The sequence below is a fragment of the Grammomys surdaster genome, unplaced genomic scaffold, assembly GCF_004785775.1.
Source record: "Grammomys surdaster isolate TR1022 unplaced genomic scaffold, NIH_TR_1.0 194, whole genome shotgun sequence".
NCBI lineage: Eukaryota > Metazoa > Chordata > Mammalia > Rodentia > Muridae > Grammomys > Grammomys surdaster.
The window spans coordinates 558,805-580,352 of record NW_021604639.1 but is presented as its reverse complement, the minus strand read 5'-3'; the positions used below and the strand labels follow the sequence as shown (position 1 = coordinate 580,352).

General features: G+C 36.0%; 1 protein-coding gene across 1 annotated transcript in view; it reads right to left on the bottom strand.

The window, feature by feature from the left end:
• LOC114623159 (succinate--hydroxymethylglutarate CoA-transferase) overlaps nt 1–21,548 on the bottom strand; it is a 638,590-nt gene that overhangs the window by 85,393 nt on the left and 531,649 nt on the right. Inside the window, exon 8 of the mRNA XM_028769852.1 lies at nt 3,310–3,373. Within this exon, the coding sequence (XP_028625685.1) occupies nt 3,310–3,373 (64 nt within the window). The remainder of the gene's footprint in view (nt 1–3,309; nt 3,374–21,548) is intronic.

Sequence of the window (21,548 nt, the reverse complement as noted above, 5' to 3'; positions counted from 1 at the left end):
GACTCATATTGTAATCTCAGCACCTTTGAAAGAAAGGGAGAATGAACACTGCAAATGCAAGGTCAGCCTGGGTTACATACTGAGTTCCAGGCCAGCTACAACTACATACCAAAACTCTGTCTCTAAAAACCAGCATATTCTTTTTCAGGATACGAGTTACCAGTAATGATATAAGATCTCAAATATGCAACATATGGAAATGCAGCACATATCATTATTCATTAATAACAAAGAAAATATAGATGAGTGTGTAAATATTTAGTAACAATTTAATTATAAATACAAATATGACTATACTTAGATACAAAACTATAGAACTAAATTTAGAAAATTCAAACTATGTCTCTATTAGATAGTTAAAAACTAATGATCCTGAAGTTGGATAACTTTTATACTGATAATTTACAGAAAGAAATTCTGTCAGTAAGATAGACATACCAAAAGGATAAATGAGCTGTATAGAAATTAAGAAGAAATAATCTACACAGGGGTAAAACCAGAAATGAGATAGTGCTGGAGAGCTGAAAACATCATTGTAAATTGACTTTTTGCCCCTCAATTATTTGTTTAGCATTAAGTTCACCCCTCCATCACAAAGTCTTCTCAAAGGCCTGGTCTTTTTTTTGCCCTATGGAAACAGCTTAAAATACTTAGTCAATGACAGTCAGGTTTGCTGGTTCTATGTTAACACTTTAAGTGACACTATAGATTCTGTGTCTTCTTATTCTTCAGCCATTTGTCATGGGGACATAATAGACACACAGAGCAGAACTGAGACCAGCATGCTGCTAGAAATCAAGCCAGCCATCATGTGTACTCAGAAATAAAGGCAGCTCAGCCTATGATTGTATCTCCCAGCTGATCACACACATGCAATAAAGGAACACAGAAAGAGACTAAGGTTTTGTGTCTTTGTTACACATATTATTGTGACCATAGCTACTTGATACATTCACAGATTAAACTGAGCAATGGGGATAGCCTTCCTTTCCAGAAATTCAAAGAACAAAATCTCTTTCTTGAGATTGAGTCTTCATTCTTTTTACACAAAAATCAGCAAATTTCACATCTAATAGAGTGTCCTCTCCAATGATATTTCCCTATATTCTCTACTGGGTTCTGTTTTCCTTCAGGATCCAGCTAATAATTCTATTGTCTTTAAAATGAAGACTGTTTCTTCTAATTTATGGGGATGCCAATGACTCTATTACCTCATCTGTAAAATACTGAGTCAACTTGTATCAGCAGTTTAGAACTTTGTTTTGGGGTCTGTTGTGAAATTGTCCAATGGGTATGGTGTGGCTATTTTTGCTTGAACTGCCAGCAACTGTAAACATTCATTCTCTTGATAGCCACATAAAACTGGTCCCATTGATTTTCAGTTATGGAGGATAGAGAAACTCAAGTGCCACCCCAAGGATTTATAACCACTGCTAAGGAAAGGGGCTCATGAACTGTCCCCTTTCCCAAATACATATGTGGTTAACAGTTGCCAGAGGAAACAGATGTTTTCCTCCGTAGAATAACTACCTCTAAGTAGCCATCTCTCCATAAGGAATACATTACCATGTTCCTGTAAATAACCCCATTAGACTAACTAATTTACAAAGCTATACTTGAGTGGATCATTTTTTGTTTCTGTTATTTGTGCCTTGTCTGTGGCAAGAAGACATTTGCCCAAGTCCTCTCAGAAAAAATCTACATATGTAAGGAAGGGGATTGAAGAATCCTAGCATGTAGGGGGGCAAAGCAAGACAGCTAACTGACTGGATGGACCCTTCATCTAGCGACCAGCAACATTTCCCTTTGATCTGTTGAAAATATAGAGACTTCTTTTGAAAAATCGCTTTTACTGTTAAAAAAAAAATTAGAAACTGAGCAAAATGGTTTTAAGGTCTTCCCATCCTAAAAGTATTGCAATGGGTGTTTTGGTTCTGAACCAGTTAAAAGACTATCACATAAGCTCTTGTAATAAGGTCCTGACTTAGAACTTTACATCTAAATTATGCCACTCTCTCTGCTCTAGACCAGTAGAGATTAGGGTAAATCCGATTTGGTGGAGGCTCAAGCTTCTGCCTGTGCCCTTAGTGTCTTTCCCAGCCCAATGGTCTTTCCTAACCTTTAAGCATACCCAGCTCTTTCTTATGTCAGGTTTCAAGCCTACTCTTTTATTCTTCAAGACCAACTTCATTTTTTTCTTCAACCTTAGTTTATAAAACAGCCTATACCAAATAAGCATCCCTCAGTCCCCCAAACTACAGAAGGAAGCATCTGTGCACTTGCTAGTCTCTAGGACAGCACACTTTATTTTCCTTTATTTACACTTTTGTAAGATCCACTCATAGTTCATAGTATTTACTAATTAGGGCAAGGTTTGTGTGTGGACTCCAAGTTGTCTCCTTTATTTTTGTATTAATAGACTCCAACACAATGCCTGGCATTCACCCTATGCTCATTGTATAGGTGAATGAATACACGACCTCCTTAGACTTCATCAACATTTTCTTCACAATCTTTTTAAATGCCATGTTACATGTATAGACAGACATGATTGCATGACTCCCCGTCACTATCATAACGCACACAGAGCCCTCCATACACCCTTACACATCCACACCCTCTCAATTTGTTTCTATTCATCATTTTTCCCTCTGGTTACATGTTTCTAGTTATCAATGGTCATTCTCTGAGCAGCTTCAGGAAATCATTATCAGGTTATTCTTGAAATTGAAAAATAGAAGATGCCCCTGGCTACCACAAAGATGCCTCCATCTGGAAATGAAAATGTCACTTTTCCCCAAGCAATAGACTTTGGTGAGTTTATCTGGTATGAGTCAACATTTTAAAACCACAGTTTATTAACACTTAATTTTTTGACCTGAAAGTCAAGATCTGTACATTTGAACACAGTTCTGAGAGATGGCCACTCCTACATTCCTGCTCTTCTCTATCTTCATAGGAACCACAAAATATTTCTGTTCTATAGCATATCTATTATTATTATTTATCTATTAATAATCACATAACTTACTTTCATATGCCCATAACTACATACTGTGGAATGAGGAAACATGAACACTTTTGTCACTGAGACATTTTAACATTCTTTAGTGAAAAGACACATAGCCTGTAGTTTCAGCTTACATTCTTAAAAGTAGGTATGGTGATAGGATTCCCCTTTTATACAAATTATACATTTGAATTGTTTTTCAATAAGTTCTTTAGGGAGTTTTCAGCTCCCTGCAGAAAGAAGCATATGTACAGTTGATGAATGAAGGTGTTAAGAAAAATAACGAAAAAATTTCAAACCTGGGACTGAAATCTTCCCCACAGTGGGGTGATTCATCTCCATAACGAGGCCATTGTGCAATACCTGAAAACAGAAAACCAGAAATATAGTTTATAGAAGTAAACTATATTCAATCTCAAGATATAGAGACAGTCATCTATTTAGTCAACATCGAAGAAAGATATTACAAAGCAGAGATCTTTAAACTTTTCCTCGAAAATTGTTTCTTATTCTCACATATGCTGATTGAAACCAAAAGTTGCTAAGAGACTCATGAACTGGCCGGGCAGTGGTGGCGCATGCCTGTAATCCCAGCACTTGGGAGGCAGAGGCAGGCGGATTTCTGAGTTCGAGGCCAGCCTGGTCTACAGAGTGAGTTCCAGGACAGCCAGGGCTACACAGAGAAACCCTGTCTTGAAAAAAAAAACAAAACAAAACAAAAAAAAAGAAGACTCATGAACTGTAAAAGTACAATTGTACAAAATTTTCTCATATTTAAAATATTAATCTACTTTAAGTATAGTTTGCCATCTTCTTCCTTTCACATAATCGTGCTGCTCTAATATCAAAAGTCTCCTTATCTTTTGTGTGAAATAATGGTAGGATCTGAACAAAGTCAACTGCAGGAGGGAAGCTAGGACCCACACCAAGGGAGGCCATGGGAGACACACATGCACTCCTGATCATTTGTTCAGTGGAATTAGGAGGTCATTGTGATGTGAAAGGTGAATCTGTGTCCAAGGGGTAAGTCTGTGTAGGATACAAGATTATTAAGATAATCACATGAACATAGTCAATTGAGAAAGAGGTGAGGGAAGATCCATGTTAGAAACTTGAGGATGGAGGTTTACCCAGTGATGTTTTTTATGATGAAAAGACTTTTCGGGTTCTGAAGAATAGGATTCTGATGAGGGAACACAGAAAGAGCCAAACACACCATGCTAGATGCTGAGTAGGTTATACTGTGCTGTGACCAAGATCAGCTTTTCAGTGTTCCCTTAGGAACAAAACTAAACATAGCTTAGAATATGACCATAGGTCAGTTACTACTATGGTATCTCACCAGGGACATTTGCCTGGTATACCTGGGTGCTTTGTTATTTGACAATAAAGCCTAGAAATGGAGGTTAAATTCTTGTTGTTGTTGTTGTTGTTCAAGAATCCAAAATCTACTAGATATAATCAAATTGCTTTACCTATTAGTAGAGTAGGCTTGATGGCTTGAGGCCAGACTCTGCAATGTAAAAATTGAGTTACTATGATACAAAAACAATTATTTTAAACAACTAGGGGGATAAAAAATGGGTACTTGGATCTTCAGCAACTAAATTGCAAACTATGCTTCCTTAACTGAGGGTAGTCCTGTCTTTCAATCCTGTACATGATAGAAGCATTTCACTGGTACAGCACATTTAAGGACTTTGAGTTCATACTAGAACAACAGTGATAATGGTTCTATAGCATTTTGAGATTCAGATTTAGTGAACCACATTGTTACCATAATGTATTTATAAAAGGTGAGGGTGTGTGGAATAAAGAAGCCAATTAAAAAAACAAACATATTCTTCCTTGAAAAAAAACTCAGGAGAATAGAAAAAGGAGATAGGTGTGGTATCTATTTCTAATAAGCATTTGAGTCACACTATGATATAAGTCATCATTAAGATAACTTCACAGGTAGCCTTTTAAGATTGAATGTCTGAATCTGCTATGCTCAAGTATTCTGGTATCCAACAAGGTTGTGTAAGAAATAGCCACTGTTTCAGAGAGTAACTCTCTAGCAACTATTCAACCCCCATCATTCAGGCCAGTGCTACACCATATGGAGAGCCTTGCTAGCAATGCCTTGCTTTTCTTTTGGCATTACCAGGTTTGTACACACGAGCTGGCCAGAGAAAACCCTTGCCAGTGTTAGAACTGTGCTATAATTTAATTCTGGTGTGGCTCATTCTCAGCATCCACCCAGCACAGCCTCCTTCTCTGTGGCGGTGGGGGCTAAATGCCAGCCGGAGGTGCTAAATCTCAGTTCTGCTGAGGACAGGAACAAAAATACCAAGCTAAATTTCACTTGAAACAATTATCCGCACACTGAATCATTCTTCTCTTCTCGTATCTCTGTTGCCCTCCTGACTACCTCTTTGTAATAGCGCTGCAGTGCTACTCACAAAAGACAAAAGTGAGTGTTCTTAGCTAAATATAACTTAACTGATAGCATTGAAATTAATTAACGCTGAATTTTAATCATGTAGCAAATGTTAAGTGTCAAACGTGAAAGGGTAGTTGGTAAAGGTCAAGGGACATGTGTCAAAGTTTTGTGAAGCGAAAGCTGGAGGCAGTTGATTGAAATTTTTCCCAGAAGCAGCATTAGGAACCACACTGCCTTAACCTCTAACTTGACTGCTATCTGTTCCTGGTTGAGACTTTTACTGGATCAATACCTAGCTGTAACCAAAAATACAAATTTGTCTGATGTTTGGCACAAGAAACTGAATGCCATTTCTCATTGTCATTTGCAGTGACATCTGGACAATGAAGCAAATGGGCAGGACTGAGCTCTAATCCATAGAAAAAGCTGACTTGACTCCATAGGAGCTGGTAAGATTCCATAGGCTTTACTCTTGGCCCAGGTCTTATTGTCCCAGAGGCAGTACTGTCCCTAGAAAAAGTGCCCAGTGACCTAGAATCTTAGGTAATCCTTCAGCATTTTTTGTGGAGCTTTGCCAAGTATCATTTCAAATAGTTCTGAAGTCAGAAAACTGTATATATCTCATACACTACCTCCAGTGTGTTGTCTCATCAAGGCTTCATTGGAAACTGAGGAATGCCTCCTGCCACCTCTTCTCAAACATTTCTTTGGAAAGGGTTAGTAAATATCTCACCTTCTTTCTCTCATCTAGCCAAGACTCTAGTATCTAAAATTTTAATACAAAAAAATAAAAATCTTCTTACTATGGCCACTAAAAATGGACCAGAGAATCTTCAGAGACTTAATATAGACTTTTTTTTAAATTGCGTACATATATATATATATATTGTAGCAGCAAGTATATACATGAGTGTTGATGTTCATGAAGGCCAGAAGAAATAGAATCAAATTCCTTGGAGCTGGAGTAACAAGCAGGTACAGGCAGCCTGATGGGGGTGTTAGGAACCAAACTTGGGACTTACAAAAGGGCAGTGCACTTTTAACCAGAGAGTTTCCTTGGAGCCTCCTTCAGGGACTTTAAACTATTATTTCTCTTTATGTGGATTTCTTGACTTTAACTTCAATCTGATCATTCAGATTCTTCTTATTTCATATTAAATTATTTCAAAATAACTCCACTGGAACTCTTATATGAGTTTTGTCCTTTGGCAGTGTTTTAGACTAGACTGTTTTCTCCCCCATTTGACTACTTTATTCTTCCCAGACCTTTCATTGTTTGGGAGCACCTGTAAATTTCATTTCTTCTTGATGTTTCAAAAGCCTATTCTTGCCAAGAATAGAATTTTAGATAGTGCACTAACCTCTTTAGCAAAGTATCAGGCCTATTTAAAATAAGGTCTCTCTTTCTTTCTCAGGGGTTTTACAGAGTGACAGCCTAATGATAGTCAAATGGTAATGTATTAATGACGGGCTGATAAATGTATACCTTAGAGTGATGTGAGCAATACAAGTCTAAAGAAAAGTTAGTCTTTTTATAAAGTCCTATGTAAGGAAAAGAAAAAGGTCTGTAATGTAACACTAGAAAAACAAACCACAAAAAAGCACAAAAATTAAAAACTGATACAGTCAGCTGTCCCTGTGGGCATAGGCTTGCAATCCAAGCTGCTTGAAATACTGAGGCAGGAGAATTCCAAATTGAAGTGCTGTCTGGACTACAAACTGAACTCAAGGCCAACTTGGACAAATTAGTAAGACCCTGTCAAAAAACTGAAATGGGGCGTGGGGGTAGGTGGGTAATAGGGCTTCGGATACAGCTAAGTAGTAAAGTGCTATGTGCAAGACTCTAGGTTCATTCCCCTGGCCCTCCCCCACCACACATACAGCTACCCTCTATCCAATGCAAAATATTTGTGGAAAGTAAGAAAACTAGCTTAAGGCTATACTTTATTTGCACATATCAAAATTGAGGTGGTACCAACAGTGGCATTAGTAAGGATTCCCAGAAGATGAATCTATGCAATTTACAACAAATCCCAATTTGACAAATTCACTTAATTCAACAAACTCCACACAACTCTGATATGTTAGGCACAAAAAAAGGGCAGGCAATAATAATGAATGAGTTTGCACCAAAACTGTAATTATAAGAGAGGAGATAGAAAACAAAAGCCTTAAGCCAATCTAGAACATAACAGAAGCTCCATAAGGAAGGAACAATATCAAATGAGAAGCAAATATTTAACTCTTCCTGTTTTTTTTTTTAAAAAGATGACTCAGGTAAAAGAGGTCAGTGAAGGTCTCTCAACAGAGATAACGCTGCAATTAAATATTAAAGCTAACAACGCTATAATTACTGCAATGTCAGCATCTATAGCAAAACTTATTAAAGACCACTCATTATATTACGAATCAAACATGTTTCATTAAATCTTCTGATGGACAAGACAAGGTCCAAAGTAGTATCTTATCTTCGATGATAAGATAATAGTGGCTTAAAGAAGGTGAGCACTGTCCCAAGATTTCCCAAGCAATTGGCAGTTGATCTTGGACTGTAATTAAGTATGTCTAACACTAGTCACTTAGAAAGCTCCTGACATTTGGATAGTCAACCAAAGGGGAAAAAATTAGAGAAGCATTATTTGATTTACCATTAAAATAACTACCTAGTGTGGTCAGTTCTGTAAAATCAAGTTAGTTGAGGGGAATGATGAAGCTAAAACAATTGCTTGGCACCAGGAAGCACACTTAATCAATAAATTAAACTGCTGCCTCATAGGAAGACAAGAACACCCTGGTACAACTCAAAAGCTGTGCAGTGGGAAGGAATTGCACCCAAAATGTGAGTGGGACAGATCCAGCCATGATCTAGGGTAGAGCACTGAAGAAAAACTCTGAGGCCCAGAATCCTCACTATATGAAAGGATATTAATTTCTCTATTGGATCTGTAGGGATTGAATTACATAATAGTTATGGCCGTGACACAAAAAATGGCTATGCTTCTAACACAGTCAGGACACAGCGCTCAACCTCTGGCTCTGCCAAGAAACAGTGTATGAATTTAGGCACATGCATTTGTCTATGCAATACACATGTGTTAAATGCATCATCAGAAATACTTATTAATTAATAATGAGTACAGATACAAGTGTAGATTTTTGAGACAGAGTACCATTATGTAGCTCTGGCTGTTCTGAAATTTACTAAGTTGTCCAGGATAGCCTCAAAGTGACAGAGGTACATCTGCTTCTGTCTCCAAAGTGCTGGGATTAAAGATATGTCACTGTCCCTACTATGCTGGCATATAAATACTAATGCACCAGACGTAAAGTGCTAAGGAAAATTGAGATATGGGGTGGGGGGCACTAGGTCCTTACCTTCCATAAGCTTACATCCCTGTACGGGAAATTCCAGTTAAATGCACCTACTTGTGTCTTCCGGTTATTTAATAATATCTGTTTGATCATCTGCTGTATATCTGATAGATGTTCAACAAATATGTACTGAATTTTTTTTAAATAAATTAAATCACCTGGATAATATCAGGAGTTTCTTTTTGGTTTTATAATTTGGTAGAGCTGTTGTTGAACTATTTTATCAAACTCTAGATTTCCCTAGACACAAAGTCCTTCCACAATATGTATACTTTTAGGATCTTATTTATGTGTGTCCAGGGTTGCATTATAATGCCTTCAGTTAGCACTTCTGGCTCACCTCAAGGACTATATTGCAAACAAACATGGGAAGATATTCCAGGGATCATACTGAGAAGACCTTGAAGGGACATGGTCATAGCCTGACTAGAAAATGTTAAGAGTGACTTAAGAATCAACAACAAGGGATACCCCATTCATAACATAAAATATGTTTATCAAACCTGAAGAAAACCATCATCAATCTCCTTCATTAGCAAAATTCAGAAAAACAAAACAAAAGCAATTCAGAAAAAAATTCAGAAAAAGTTTCATAAAATAAAAAACAAAAAATAGCAGAACATGCAATAGTATCTGAGAAAAGAAAAGAATTTCATTACTCTTACTTATCATTAAAATCGAACAGTCCATATATGAAAAGCTTGTGACAGAAGGGATTTTTCTGATGCTGGAATAGTTACACATACATAATAAGATCTTGGAAAGGATGCACGCTCAAGTATATCATATAACTTATGTTCCACATATACTTTATATTCTAGTCTGAAGCTAATTTTATGGGATATTTTCCTAGTGGACTTATATTATGATCCAACTCATAATATAAGATGATATTTTCCATTTGTGGTATCAAAGCACTCAGTTTTGGAACATTCTGAATTTCAGATTGAGATCATTCAATGTACAGTATCAACGTTAGCAATTTCATCATTCTTGGTGTAACAGGAGAATAATTTTGAAATAGCATTTAAGAAGTTCCATAAGCAAAGGCAAAATTTATGATAGGTATAGCCAAGAAGTTAGTTCAATTGTTATAAAAACTTGCCAAAGAAAATACAGAAATAATAGGAAGCCATGAAACAAAAAGCAGGTAAACCCCATCTATACCTAGACAATGGAGATCAGCTTTAAAAGCTGGTGTTCAGAGCTTTCTTACTTCTTTGACTCAATTTCTTTGTCTTTATTTCATTTTTGCTCTTTCTTTTCTTTTCTTAGTGTCCCTACTATTTTTTAAAAGAATTATTTCACTAAGAGTTCACGAAGTATGTATTGGTCACATTCAACTTCCCCTTTGGGTTAATTTCTATTACTAAATCTTATTTTCAAGCTAATACACACAAGCCTCTCATTCTTTAAGGTCAAAATACCATAATTCTGGGGTTGGGGAGATAGCTCATCAGCTATGAATTCATGCTGTTCCTACAGAGGACACTGGTCCAATTCCCAGAATCCGTATAGTGGCGTACAAATTTCTGTAATTCCAGTTCCAGGTAATCAGATGCCTTCTTCTGGCCTCCACAGGCACCAGAAACCATGTGGTACGCATACATACATGTAGATAAAACACACACACACACACACACACACTCATACACAAACACATACATATACATACACATATATCATACTTTAAGTCGTGCAAAGGAGCATTATAATATATATGCATACTTCAAGAACTACTGATACAATGAGCATGTAAATACCTAATACCTGAAGAAGAAAGTAATATTTTCAACAGGATTAATGTCCCAAGTATGCCTGTCTTAGTTAGGGTTTTATTGCTGTGACTAGACACCAAGACCAAGGCAAGTCTTATAAAGGACAACATATATTTTGGGCTAGCTTACAGGTTCAGAGGTTCAGTCCATTATCATCAAAATGAGAGCATGGCAGCATGCAGGCAGGCATGGTGCAGGCAGAGCTGAGAGTTCTACATCTTAATCTGAAGGCTGCTAGTAGAATACTGGCTTCCTGGAGCTAGGATGAGGGTCTTAAAGCCCACACCCACAGTGGCACACTTACTCCAAGACCACCTACTCCAACAGGGGCACACCTTCTAAAAGTGCCACTTCCTAGGCTGAGCACACAGAAACCATCACAATGCTCAAACCCAGATAAAATCCCAGATAATCAGTCAGCTGAATTTCTTACTTTTACATTGTGTCACATATCTATATAGTTCTAACAATGAAATATTTAATTAGCTTACCATATTTATACATATGTTTTCTCTGACTTGCTTTTACTCTTGACACTATTTCTATGATTTAACTATTTTGAAGTATATAGCTGAGGCTAATCTTGGCATCATTCTAAAGTCTGGTGCTGTATAAGTATACCATGATTTTTTACTTTTTATTGTTATATATTTTACATGTGTTTCATTGTGACATTCTTAGATATACTTACTGTATGCAATCGATTTTTATCTATTCAGTTTGTTACAGTTTTCTTCTTCCCACTCCTGTTGACCCTTTTCTGTTCCCAATTAGGCCCTTTTCTGTTTTTATGCCTTTTTATCTTTTTTTTTCTCCTTTATTGATTTCCCAATTAGTTGCCTTAAGGTTGTATATAGACAGATCTGCACAATAGTTGACCTGGCAGCATCCAGTAATGAAGGCATTGTAAAGCTCATGAGCCCACAGCCAATTGAGGATTTATATGAAGTTAACTGTTGTTAGCTTAAAAGTCATTTAAATCATCTTTATAATTAAATACTTATCCAATTCATTTGCACCCTTTCTCAGTGCCTTAACTGGTTTTTAGTATTGAATTTTCAAAGTTCACATATTTGGGATATGAATTTCTTATTGTTACATAAAAATAGTAGAAATGAAAATACAGCTTTATTTCTCATTCACCATGTGATATGGGTAAACAAAATTCCCTGCTCCATCATTTTCAATTTACTGACCTTTGTAATAAGTTCTGCAGTTTTTATTTATTTTGAAATTCTTTCCTATGCTTAGATGACAAGGATATTCTAAATTTACTTAGAAATTTTTAAAAGTTGATGAGTTTCATAACAGCTGAGAGAAAAATTAGTGGTGGGAAAAATTGATTCAACTTGATAAACAATATACTTACAATTGGATGGTTGTGGTACATCCTAGAACCCTGCACATGAAAATCTGAGGCAGAGCGGCAGAAGGGCTTGCCTCTTAGGGATAAAATGTTCAATTTACAGAAAAGAAAAGGAGATAAAAAATAAAGAAGATAGAAAAGAGAATGAACAAAAGTAGTAAAGCTAATATCACTACAAAGAAATTAAGTACTGAAATTTAACCATAACAAGACACAGATTGAGCAAGCTAGAATCTAAAAAGTACTGATAAAATAAATCAAGGATGACTTCAACACATAGAGGAACACACCCTGTTAATGATTAGGATACTCTACACAGCATAGATATACTAAAATGTAGAAGTTTAATGTGGTTTTTGTGAAGACTCCCATTTTATAGTTTAAAAAATTGTTTGTGTTCAAGAATCTGTATGAAAAATGCTAGACTCAAACCTAGTTTTACAATTTTGAAATTAACAACAAAATGAGACCGAATCTATTGCTATTAGATGCTATGTAGATGTCTACACTTGTGTAGAGACTAAGAGTGGAGACTAAGTGAAAATGGCACTAGCAGAGTAGACTGCTGATGGAAATAAAGGGAGCAGAATAGAGAACTCAAATAAATCAGACACAACTTTTTTAACAGTGGAACTGAAAACAAACAAAACAAAAACAAGAAACCTCAATGTAAAGCTCTTTTGTTTCTTAAAATTTTATTAACATAACATTCACCCCATATGTCTGGACCTATGACAACCTCCTACCTTACAACATTGTGTCCAGCTATTATTATTTCATAAGTCATCAACTCCTATTTGTGCTGTCCTTATATCCCCGGTGTGAGCCCATCCATTCAATTATGGCCAACCTACTAGGAATCACACTTTAAAAGAAAATTGAGCCTCACTCCTCTACAAGACATCAACTGCCCATAGAACTTCAGTTTAGAAATGGGGCTTATAACTTTCTTTTCCATACATTAGCTGGCTTGACTTGGTACAGGTCTTATGAGACATTCTTTCTGGGAGATATAAACAAATATCTGTTGACCCCAGAAGGGAACCAACAATAGACAAATATACAGATACTATGGAAATCCAACATCATGAAACAATGAGAGCTTCAAGGTTACTTATAGAAATATGCATGGGAGGTAATGTATGAAACAAAAGTAACGGGAAAGGAGTTGCACCACCAATTCCAACCTAGTATAGTATGGATAGTGGACCACAAAAGCTAGAAATCAGGAACATAGTATACAACCAGCAGGCAGCTCAACATTTAGAAAATGTCCTTCACAGAGAGCTCAGCTGGTTTCTGTTCCTTTCATGCAGTCTAGCTTGTTTGTCCTTCTTCCAGGCAGGCATTTGTCTGAGATTATCTTCTAGTGGCCCTTATCATTTCTACAGAGAGGAAGGAATCTAGTAAATCTGGTCAGTTTCAGGAACTTCCTGAAGCCACTTCCCCAGAGGAAGGAGCTTTGCAAGATGGAGTGCTTTATTACACCTCAGATCATTATTTTGTTTTACTTCCCTATAAACATCCTGTCTTAGCAAGCATATGCCTAAGAATATTCTGATCTCTCCATCCTTTAGAACTCTATCTTAAAAAAATTTTTGTTGATTTACCTCCCCTTTACTATCCTGTGCTTTAACAAGCTTCCTTCCAATTATAGTAAGGTCTTGATCTTGGAGGAAACTGTTATACAGTGGGCAGCAACTATTGAGGACATGAGTTCCTGAGTTCAGCAGTCCTGTCTTTTCGAGACTATACTGTTGTTTTTCAGTCCTTCTGGATCTTGTAGTCCCTCCATCCTCTTATCTGTGATGATCCTTGAGTCTTGGGGAGAGCTATGATACAGTAATGCCATTTATGGCTGAGCACTCTGTTGACATTTAGTCTCTGATCTTTCACTATGTATGTGTTTCCACTTTAACCAATATCCATTACACAAAGAAATTTCTCTGATAAGCTCTGAGAGCTGCACTAATCTTTGAATATGGAGAGATAAATTTACAGAACATTTTAATATGACATCAATTACAGAATAACAGTTGTGGATTTCTCCCTGAGGCTTCTGAGCTTGCCAAGGTTGAGTTTTCCACATCATGTGACCAGTGATTATGTTATCTTCAGCAGTGGTCTTACCATCAAGTTCTGGTGGGAAGACTAGAGTAATAGGAATATTCTCTATTGTTTTGAGGGTTTCTGAAAAACTTATGACCAGCAATTCAAGGGGAAATATCCCACATCTGGCCCAAACTATTACTTGATAATCTGTGGTTTCTGGGTGCACATAATTCCCTGTGTAGGAAACTACATCTATCTCAATGGGCCATGAACTTGAAATTAAAAATAAAAATACAATAATTTTTACTTATTTCCTTTATTTGGGATTATAATTTCATCATCTTACTTTCCTCTCTTCCTTCCAAATTCTTCTGTATACCCTTTCTTGCTCTTTTTCAAATTTATTGCCTCTTTTTTTCATTAATTGTTACATATATCCAAGTGTATGTATGTATATGTGTATGCAAGTGTATAAATAAATGTAAACAACTCATTACAGTAAAAAAAATTACAGTATAAGTAGATAATTCTCCTAGGTCATAAACAAGAGTCTACGAGAGATGGGAAAGAAAGGACATGAGGAGTTACTACCAATCTCATTGTTAGAAAGTATGGATTAAACTGAGAATGTGATATCTCTACAATGACAAACCCAAAAATAGATCTAAAATTTTAAATAATGACATTCCTTTCTGGAAAGGAGACATCTTTGGTGAAAATGTAAAATTATATGGCTACTCTGGAAAACAGTTGCTAAAAATAGACAGATGATAGATGATGGATGGATAGATAGATAGATAGATAGATAGATGCTAGATTATTAGGTCGATGATAGATATTTAGATAGATCAATGGGTAGATAAAAGATTAGATAGATAGATAGATAGATAGATAGATAGATAGATAGATAGATAGACAGATGATGCTTCGATCGAACTGACACTTGAGAGGGCACATGATGTTTAGAAGGACTATAAATGTAACACCCCAGACAGTGAGATGTTCTTCCATTGGTTCACCTTGCAATGCTTTGCTCATCTTTGCTGATCTTTGCTTGTTATGACTTAGGGAGTAAAGCACCAAAGAACTTTTCATGGTATTCTGGATGTTTCTTGCCACTTCCTCAGACTCATGCTGATTCAGTGGTCAAGATTTCTTCTGGATCATAACGCTTGCTATTGATTCATGTTTGTTGTTTACCAACAGGACTGGACTGCCGCTAGTGATTGTGTTTGATATTTTGGACTAGACTGCTGATATCCTGACAATTGAGATTAGAATCTCCCCAGTGATCTACTTCTAAACAAATTCACATCCTCCTTGTCCTAGTAACCATCTTTTTCTGCTACTTTTGATCAATGGGCTAGAATCGAGGTTGAAACATTTAAAAACTCCAACTAAAGTAGATTTTGAAAATTTTAAGCCTATAAACCAGTATTTATATTATTGAACATTTATGAAAAATTATATTCATACAAAAATTTACACATGAATATTCATAAGAGTGTTATTTGTAATAGTCAAAATTAGAAACATAGAGATGTCTTTGGCAAATATTCCATAATATGGAATATTCCATAGCAGTAAAAAGGAAAAAAAAACAACAAATTTACACAAAAACTTACATGACTCTTTAGAGAATCATACAAGAGAGAAAAGCCAGTTTAAGGTGATTTTATAGTTAGGGCCCCACTTCTATAGCCTTCACGATGACAAATCTAAACATGGAGAAGTTGGGAGAGAGATAAGAGTGCTGGAGAGTATGTGTGCGTGTTGGGGGGGGCATCTATAGCTATTAAAAAAAGCAACAAGGAGACATTGCAAGTGGTGAAATGGTCATTGTCTTGACTATAATGCTGGCCCCGATGTTACAGAATGGTTTCACATGATGTTGTCATTGGAGAAATGGCATTAATGGTATGTTGACCCCTCTGTCTTATGTCTTAACAGCTGCACATAAATTAACATTTAATTTGGTGTAAGAAGGAGTTAAATTTTCCTTTCCTCTGAATGATTCCTGAGAAGTCTTTCCTCTTAGTGACTCTGTAGCACCAATCCTGCTATCAGTCATTCTCTGTTGGCCTTGTTTCTGGCTTGTTGGTCTATGACTCCCCTGTCAGCTCCACACTGACTAAATCACTGTGGCTTTGCAGTGGGTTGCAGTACTACATTTGGCAAGATCCATGACCCACCCCTGCCTTATCCATTGCCCTGAGGGGTTCTTGGCCCTTAACTCTTCTCTATAAATCTTAAAGTTTACTTGTCCAAGTCCAGGAAATCCCTATCGGGCAGAATGAATATTCTTACCATATTATCTTACACCCATTAAACATTTACTTTAGCAATTTCCATTTATTTAAGTCATCCTTAATATTTTATAAAGTGTTGGCATTTTTAATAAAAGCTTTGTATATTTTTCCATTAAATGCCTTAGAAGTACATTGTAGCTGCTTAGGAAAAAATTAAACTTTTATGTTTCAATTTTTCAGAGTATTGCTGATGAAATTAATTGTTAAATAGTTTTTAAAAAATAAGGCAAACATTCCTAACAATAATATATTAATGCACTCTTTCGAGTGTTCTGTAAAATCAATAATATTTTTAAGAAATGAGTTTTATATTTTCTTCTAACTACTCCTATTATTTGGTTCCTTATACTAAATTTAATTCCAGATATGGCAACTAATAGATCAATGAGTGAGTGTGGCCTTAGTAGAAAGCATTTTTTCCTTTCCTGCTTCTAAAGAAGATGTGCATCCTATTTTAAAAAGAGTACACTTCTATCAAATTAATTACATCTCATCAAGTTTAGAATCTTTTTCTACTTTGTTAAGAAACTCCATCCCAAGCTTTCACTTTAGCAAGTACTTTTTATAAATCTACTGAGAGAGTCATAGAACTCGTCACCTCTTCACTAATTTGTTAACACGAGAAAACAATCCTCTTATATTTATACAAACATATTTCAAGAACAAAGTAGCTTTTTGAGTTCTGTTTGATTCTTCTTTTTTTGGTTTTTACTATTCTCAGGAATGAGATTAATATGTAGTCTTTTTTGTATCAAGAGAAACTTTATTTAAAAAGTGTGTAATAAGCCTTTTCCTGCATTCTGAATATGCATGGGGAGGACTTCAATAGCTAGTGGGAACTATTCTTAAATGGTCTGGTGTTTAATCAGTGAGAAGATTTTTAACAGTTAAGAAGTATCCTTTTCCTCAGTAGGTGACAGATAGATGAGTCCTGTTAATCTCATCTGCTAGTTTGGAATTGTGTATACTTGAGAGCATCGTCATTTACAATTATTGTTGAAAGATAGATATTAATTTTGGGGAATTTTTTTGCTATCGTGATACTTGATTTCTTCTTAATTCTCACTTATTTTAGTATTTGGGTGTGCTTTAGTCTCTCCCATAGCTGCACATACGGGTTGATCTGTCTCCACATCGCCTAGGGTTTCTCCAGCAATCTGTGCTAGTGACTTAGTGGTCATAAACATTTCCAGTTTGTACAATGCTTAGGGGTGTTCCCATACCTGTTTTCAAGTAATAGTATAGAGCCATTATAATGAAAATGGCATGATGCTGGCACAACAAATAGGCTCAAAGAGCAACAGAACAAATGAGAAGACACACAATCAAACCCACACAACTGTATCTATCTGATTTGGACAAAGATGTTGCAAGAGTACATTAGAGAAGATAAAAGCTTTCACCTAGTGGTACTGGGGAAACTGGATGCCTACTTTTGAACAAACAAAACTACATGTTGCTTTTACCCAGCACAGTCAAAATGGATGAAATACTTTAATGTTAAAACTCCAAGACTGCAAAGAGAAAACCTTCAGAATATAGGTAAGGATTTTTCTTAATACCACCTAATAAACTAAAATATTCTAAATACCCTCAAACCAAACAACCCACTTCATAAATATGCTACTAGAATACATAGATATTTCTATAAAGATGAAGTACAAATTGCAAAGAACATACAAAAGAATGTTCAAATATTCAAATACAAATCAAAACTACAGTGAAATGCCACCTACCTTACCTCTATTAGAATGGTTATCCTAAAACAAGTAACAGCAGATGTTGGTGAGGAGGTAAAGAAAGGGGATACTTGTATATTGCTGCTGGGAATATAAATTAGTCCATCTGTACCAGAACCAGTATGGAGGATCCTCAAAATTCAAAATTACTACATCACATAGCTCTATTTCTGGATATATACCAAAGGTCTATAAGCCAATATATCACAGAGATACCTGCATCTCCATGCCAACAGCAACACATTATTTACAGTAGCTGTGTATAAGGATAGCCAAAATGTTTGTTCACATATAAACAGATAAATAGAATATGGTGCATATACACAATTGAGTTGCATTCAGTAGAGTGAAAATTATGTCATTTGCTGTAAAATGGATACAAGCGCAGAAGAGTCTCTTGAGTCAGAAATGTCACAAATGTCATAGTTTTCTCTCATTTGCAGATCCTAGAATTTTTATAGATCTACAAAACCATCAATGCGTGTAAATGAAATTAAAGTAGAAATGAAATTGGAGGAAACTATGAGACTAGTCATAGCAGAGACAAAAAAAGAAGAGAGAGAGAGAAAAGAAAGGGCACACGAAGAATAGAGTATGTGCCACCATGGGTCTGGCACCAGGTCCACTGTATATGTGTGTGTGTGTGTGTGTGTGTGTGTGTGTGTGTGTGTGTGTATGACGTCCAGGTTATATGGGATTCCTGAGTGTGCAAACAAGTGTATCTCTGATTCTCGTGCCTTTTCTCAGGCTTTTTTTCCTTCTGTTGGTTTGTCTTATCCAACTTCAGTATGATTATTTCTACTTTATCTTATTATATTTGACTTTGTTATATTAAAAAAAAAATCGACTGAATGAGAGAAAACCAACCACTAGGGTAAAGGTTAACAAGTGCGCTACCATACCTGGTAGGAGAGGGAAACCCAGTTTTTTCCAATAGAGTGACACTGGATATATCAACCACTCCAGGATAGGCCTCATGTTCAAAAGTAGCTTGCCAACATAAAATGAACTTCACAATTTTTTGTGAGTAATTTTATTTGATTATAGTTTGGTGCCTTTTGGTATGTGTGCGTGTACGTGTGTGTGTGTGTGTGTGTGTGTGTGTGTGTGTGTGTGTGTGTGTGTATGTATATGTCTTTATTATGTTTTCTTGGTTTTAGGGAGTTTTGTTGTTGTATTGGCTTTTCTTTGTTTTTTGAGAAAGAACTTAAAGTTGGGTAGATAGGGATGAAGAGAGGATCTAGAAGGACTTGGGAGAGGGGAAGCATATGATCAAAATATATTTAAACATAAAATTTGTTTTAAATAATAAAATATATTTAAAAGACTATGTCAAAATATAGACTTAAACATAACTGACTTTATGAAACTTAATATTCTGTAAAATAAATCTAGACCAATAAAATAACTAAAACAATGTTCTTAGTACTCATTGTTTGACATGCTGTTATTTCACTATGATGGAGAGTTGTGAAGAAAAGTGCACTATTGGGGTAGGTCTTTTCTTTTTTATTGGATTTTCTTTATTTACATTTCAAATGTTTTCTCCCATCCAGGTCTCCCCTTCAGAAATCCCCTAACGCATCCCTCCTCCCATGCCTCTATGAGGGTGCTCTCTCACCCACCCACCTACCCACTCCTGCCTTCCAGACCTAGCATTACTCTACACTGAGGCATCAAACAACCACAAGCCCAAGGGCCGCTCCTCCTAATGATGTCCAACAAGGCCATCCTCTGCCACATATGCAGCCAGAGCCATGGGTCCCTCCATGTGTACACTTTGGTTGGAGGTCCAGTCCAGGAGCTCTGAAAGGTCTGGCCAGTTGACACTGTTGTTCACTTGGGATGTGTTCTAAATAACTTTGAGTAACTGAATTAAGGCTTAACCATGGTTCATAGTAAATCTCATTTTGTTCCTGAAAAAGTTTTTTTTCAATGGACTGGGCTGTTAAGATGACCTAAGTTAGTCTCCTGTGTCCAAAATGGTAGAAAGAAAGTCACCAGAATATGTGAGTTAGCCTGTGACTTCCACACATTCAGGGCATGCCCTACACTCCATGTATATAACAGTTTTAAAATTTTTAACTTAACTAAGTTTCAAAACACAAATGTTATAGAATTTTTACCAGCCCATGAAGTTGTCACATACATTATCATAAAATTATTGCCCATTATTCACCAGTTTCAAAGTTCTAATTAATTAAACTTTTATTGTTAAAATTTAACTTGCATAGTATTTCAGGTATTTAAGTATTTCAGACATTTATTTAACCATTCTATATTATTTAATTGGAGTATTTTCATAGAATTTGGATGAATTGGCATTATTGATAAGTTTTAACTCATTTTAGTATTGTATTTAATGTCTCTCTCTCTCTTTCTCTCTCTCTCTTTTTTTTTTTCTTCTACCAAAAAGTATTCATGCTTAGCATTGGTTTCCCACCTTTTCTACTTTGGAAGATATGGACTTTTTCCTTTTACTAATCTTTTCCTTGAGAAATTCTAATTTGACTTAGTGTCTCTTCCTGTTGCCAGAACAACACACCTCAACAAAAGCACCTTAAAGAACAATGAATTTACTGGGTTTAGAACTCTAAGTTATAGCCCATCATTGAGTGGAGAATCACAGCAGCCTGAACTTGAAACGGTCTGTCACATTGCATCCACAGTCAAAAGAAAATGTGGTTAAGGAATGCACACTGCCATTATGTAACCCATGGTTCTCTCCTCAGGGACTGGTGACATTCAGTGGCCTAGTCTTCCTACCTCAATTAGCATAATCAAGACAACCCCCACAAAATCATGCCAATAGGCCAGCTTAATCTAAAAACCTTTTCTTTGAGTTTTCTCCCTATGATTCTATCTTGTGCCAAGCTGAGAACTAATACCAGTCCTCACACAGACTTAGCAAAATAGAAACTGACCAGTTCAAATCTTGTCATTCCCTGATAACTTATGTGACAGATACCTCCAGAACGTTTTGATTCCTAGTACTCTTAGTGTCTTGAAAATAGTTTTTTTACAATATCCTTAGGCAAAAAGGAAAATGTTTAGTTTTCTAAGTAATTTTGTGTTGTTTATTAAGTAATAAAGTGAAAGTGCATTTATTAATATGCATTTATGTCCTAAAAACTTCATACTTGTTTGAAAAAGTAATAGACATAAATTACAAGGCAAGTGGTATTTTTATGTCCTTCACAAATAACTACAATTGTTTTCTAATAGTGTAGTCACATTGAGTACAGTTTAACCTCTTGAATCTTAGAACAAAAACAGATTCCTCTTCATCGTTTCTTGTTTTTTATTTAATTGATTGCATCTTGGGATTTGTTTTAGTATACAATGATATTTATCCAAAATTCACTTTGCTAGGCATTGAAGGTACAGGGTAGAAGAGTTCGTAGAAGAGTTGACGCTCAATGTGATAAGCCCTGGGTTTGAGTCCAGTAACACACACACACACACACACACACACACACACACACACACACACACAC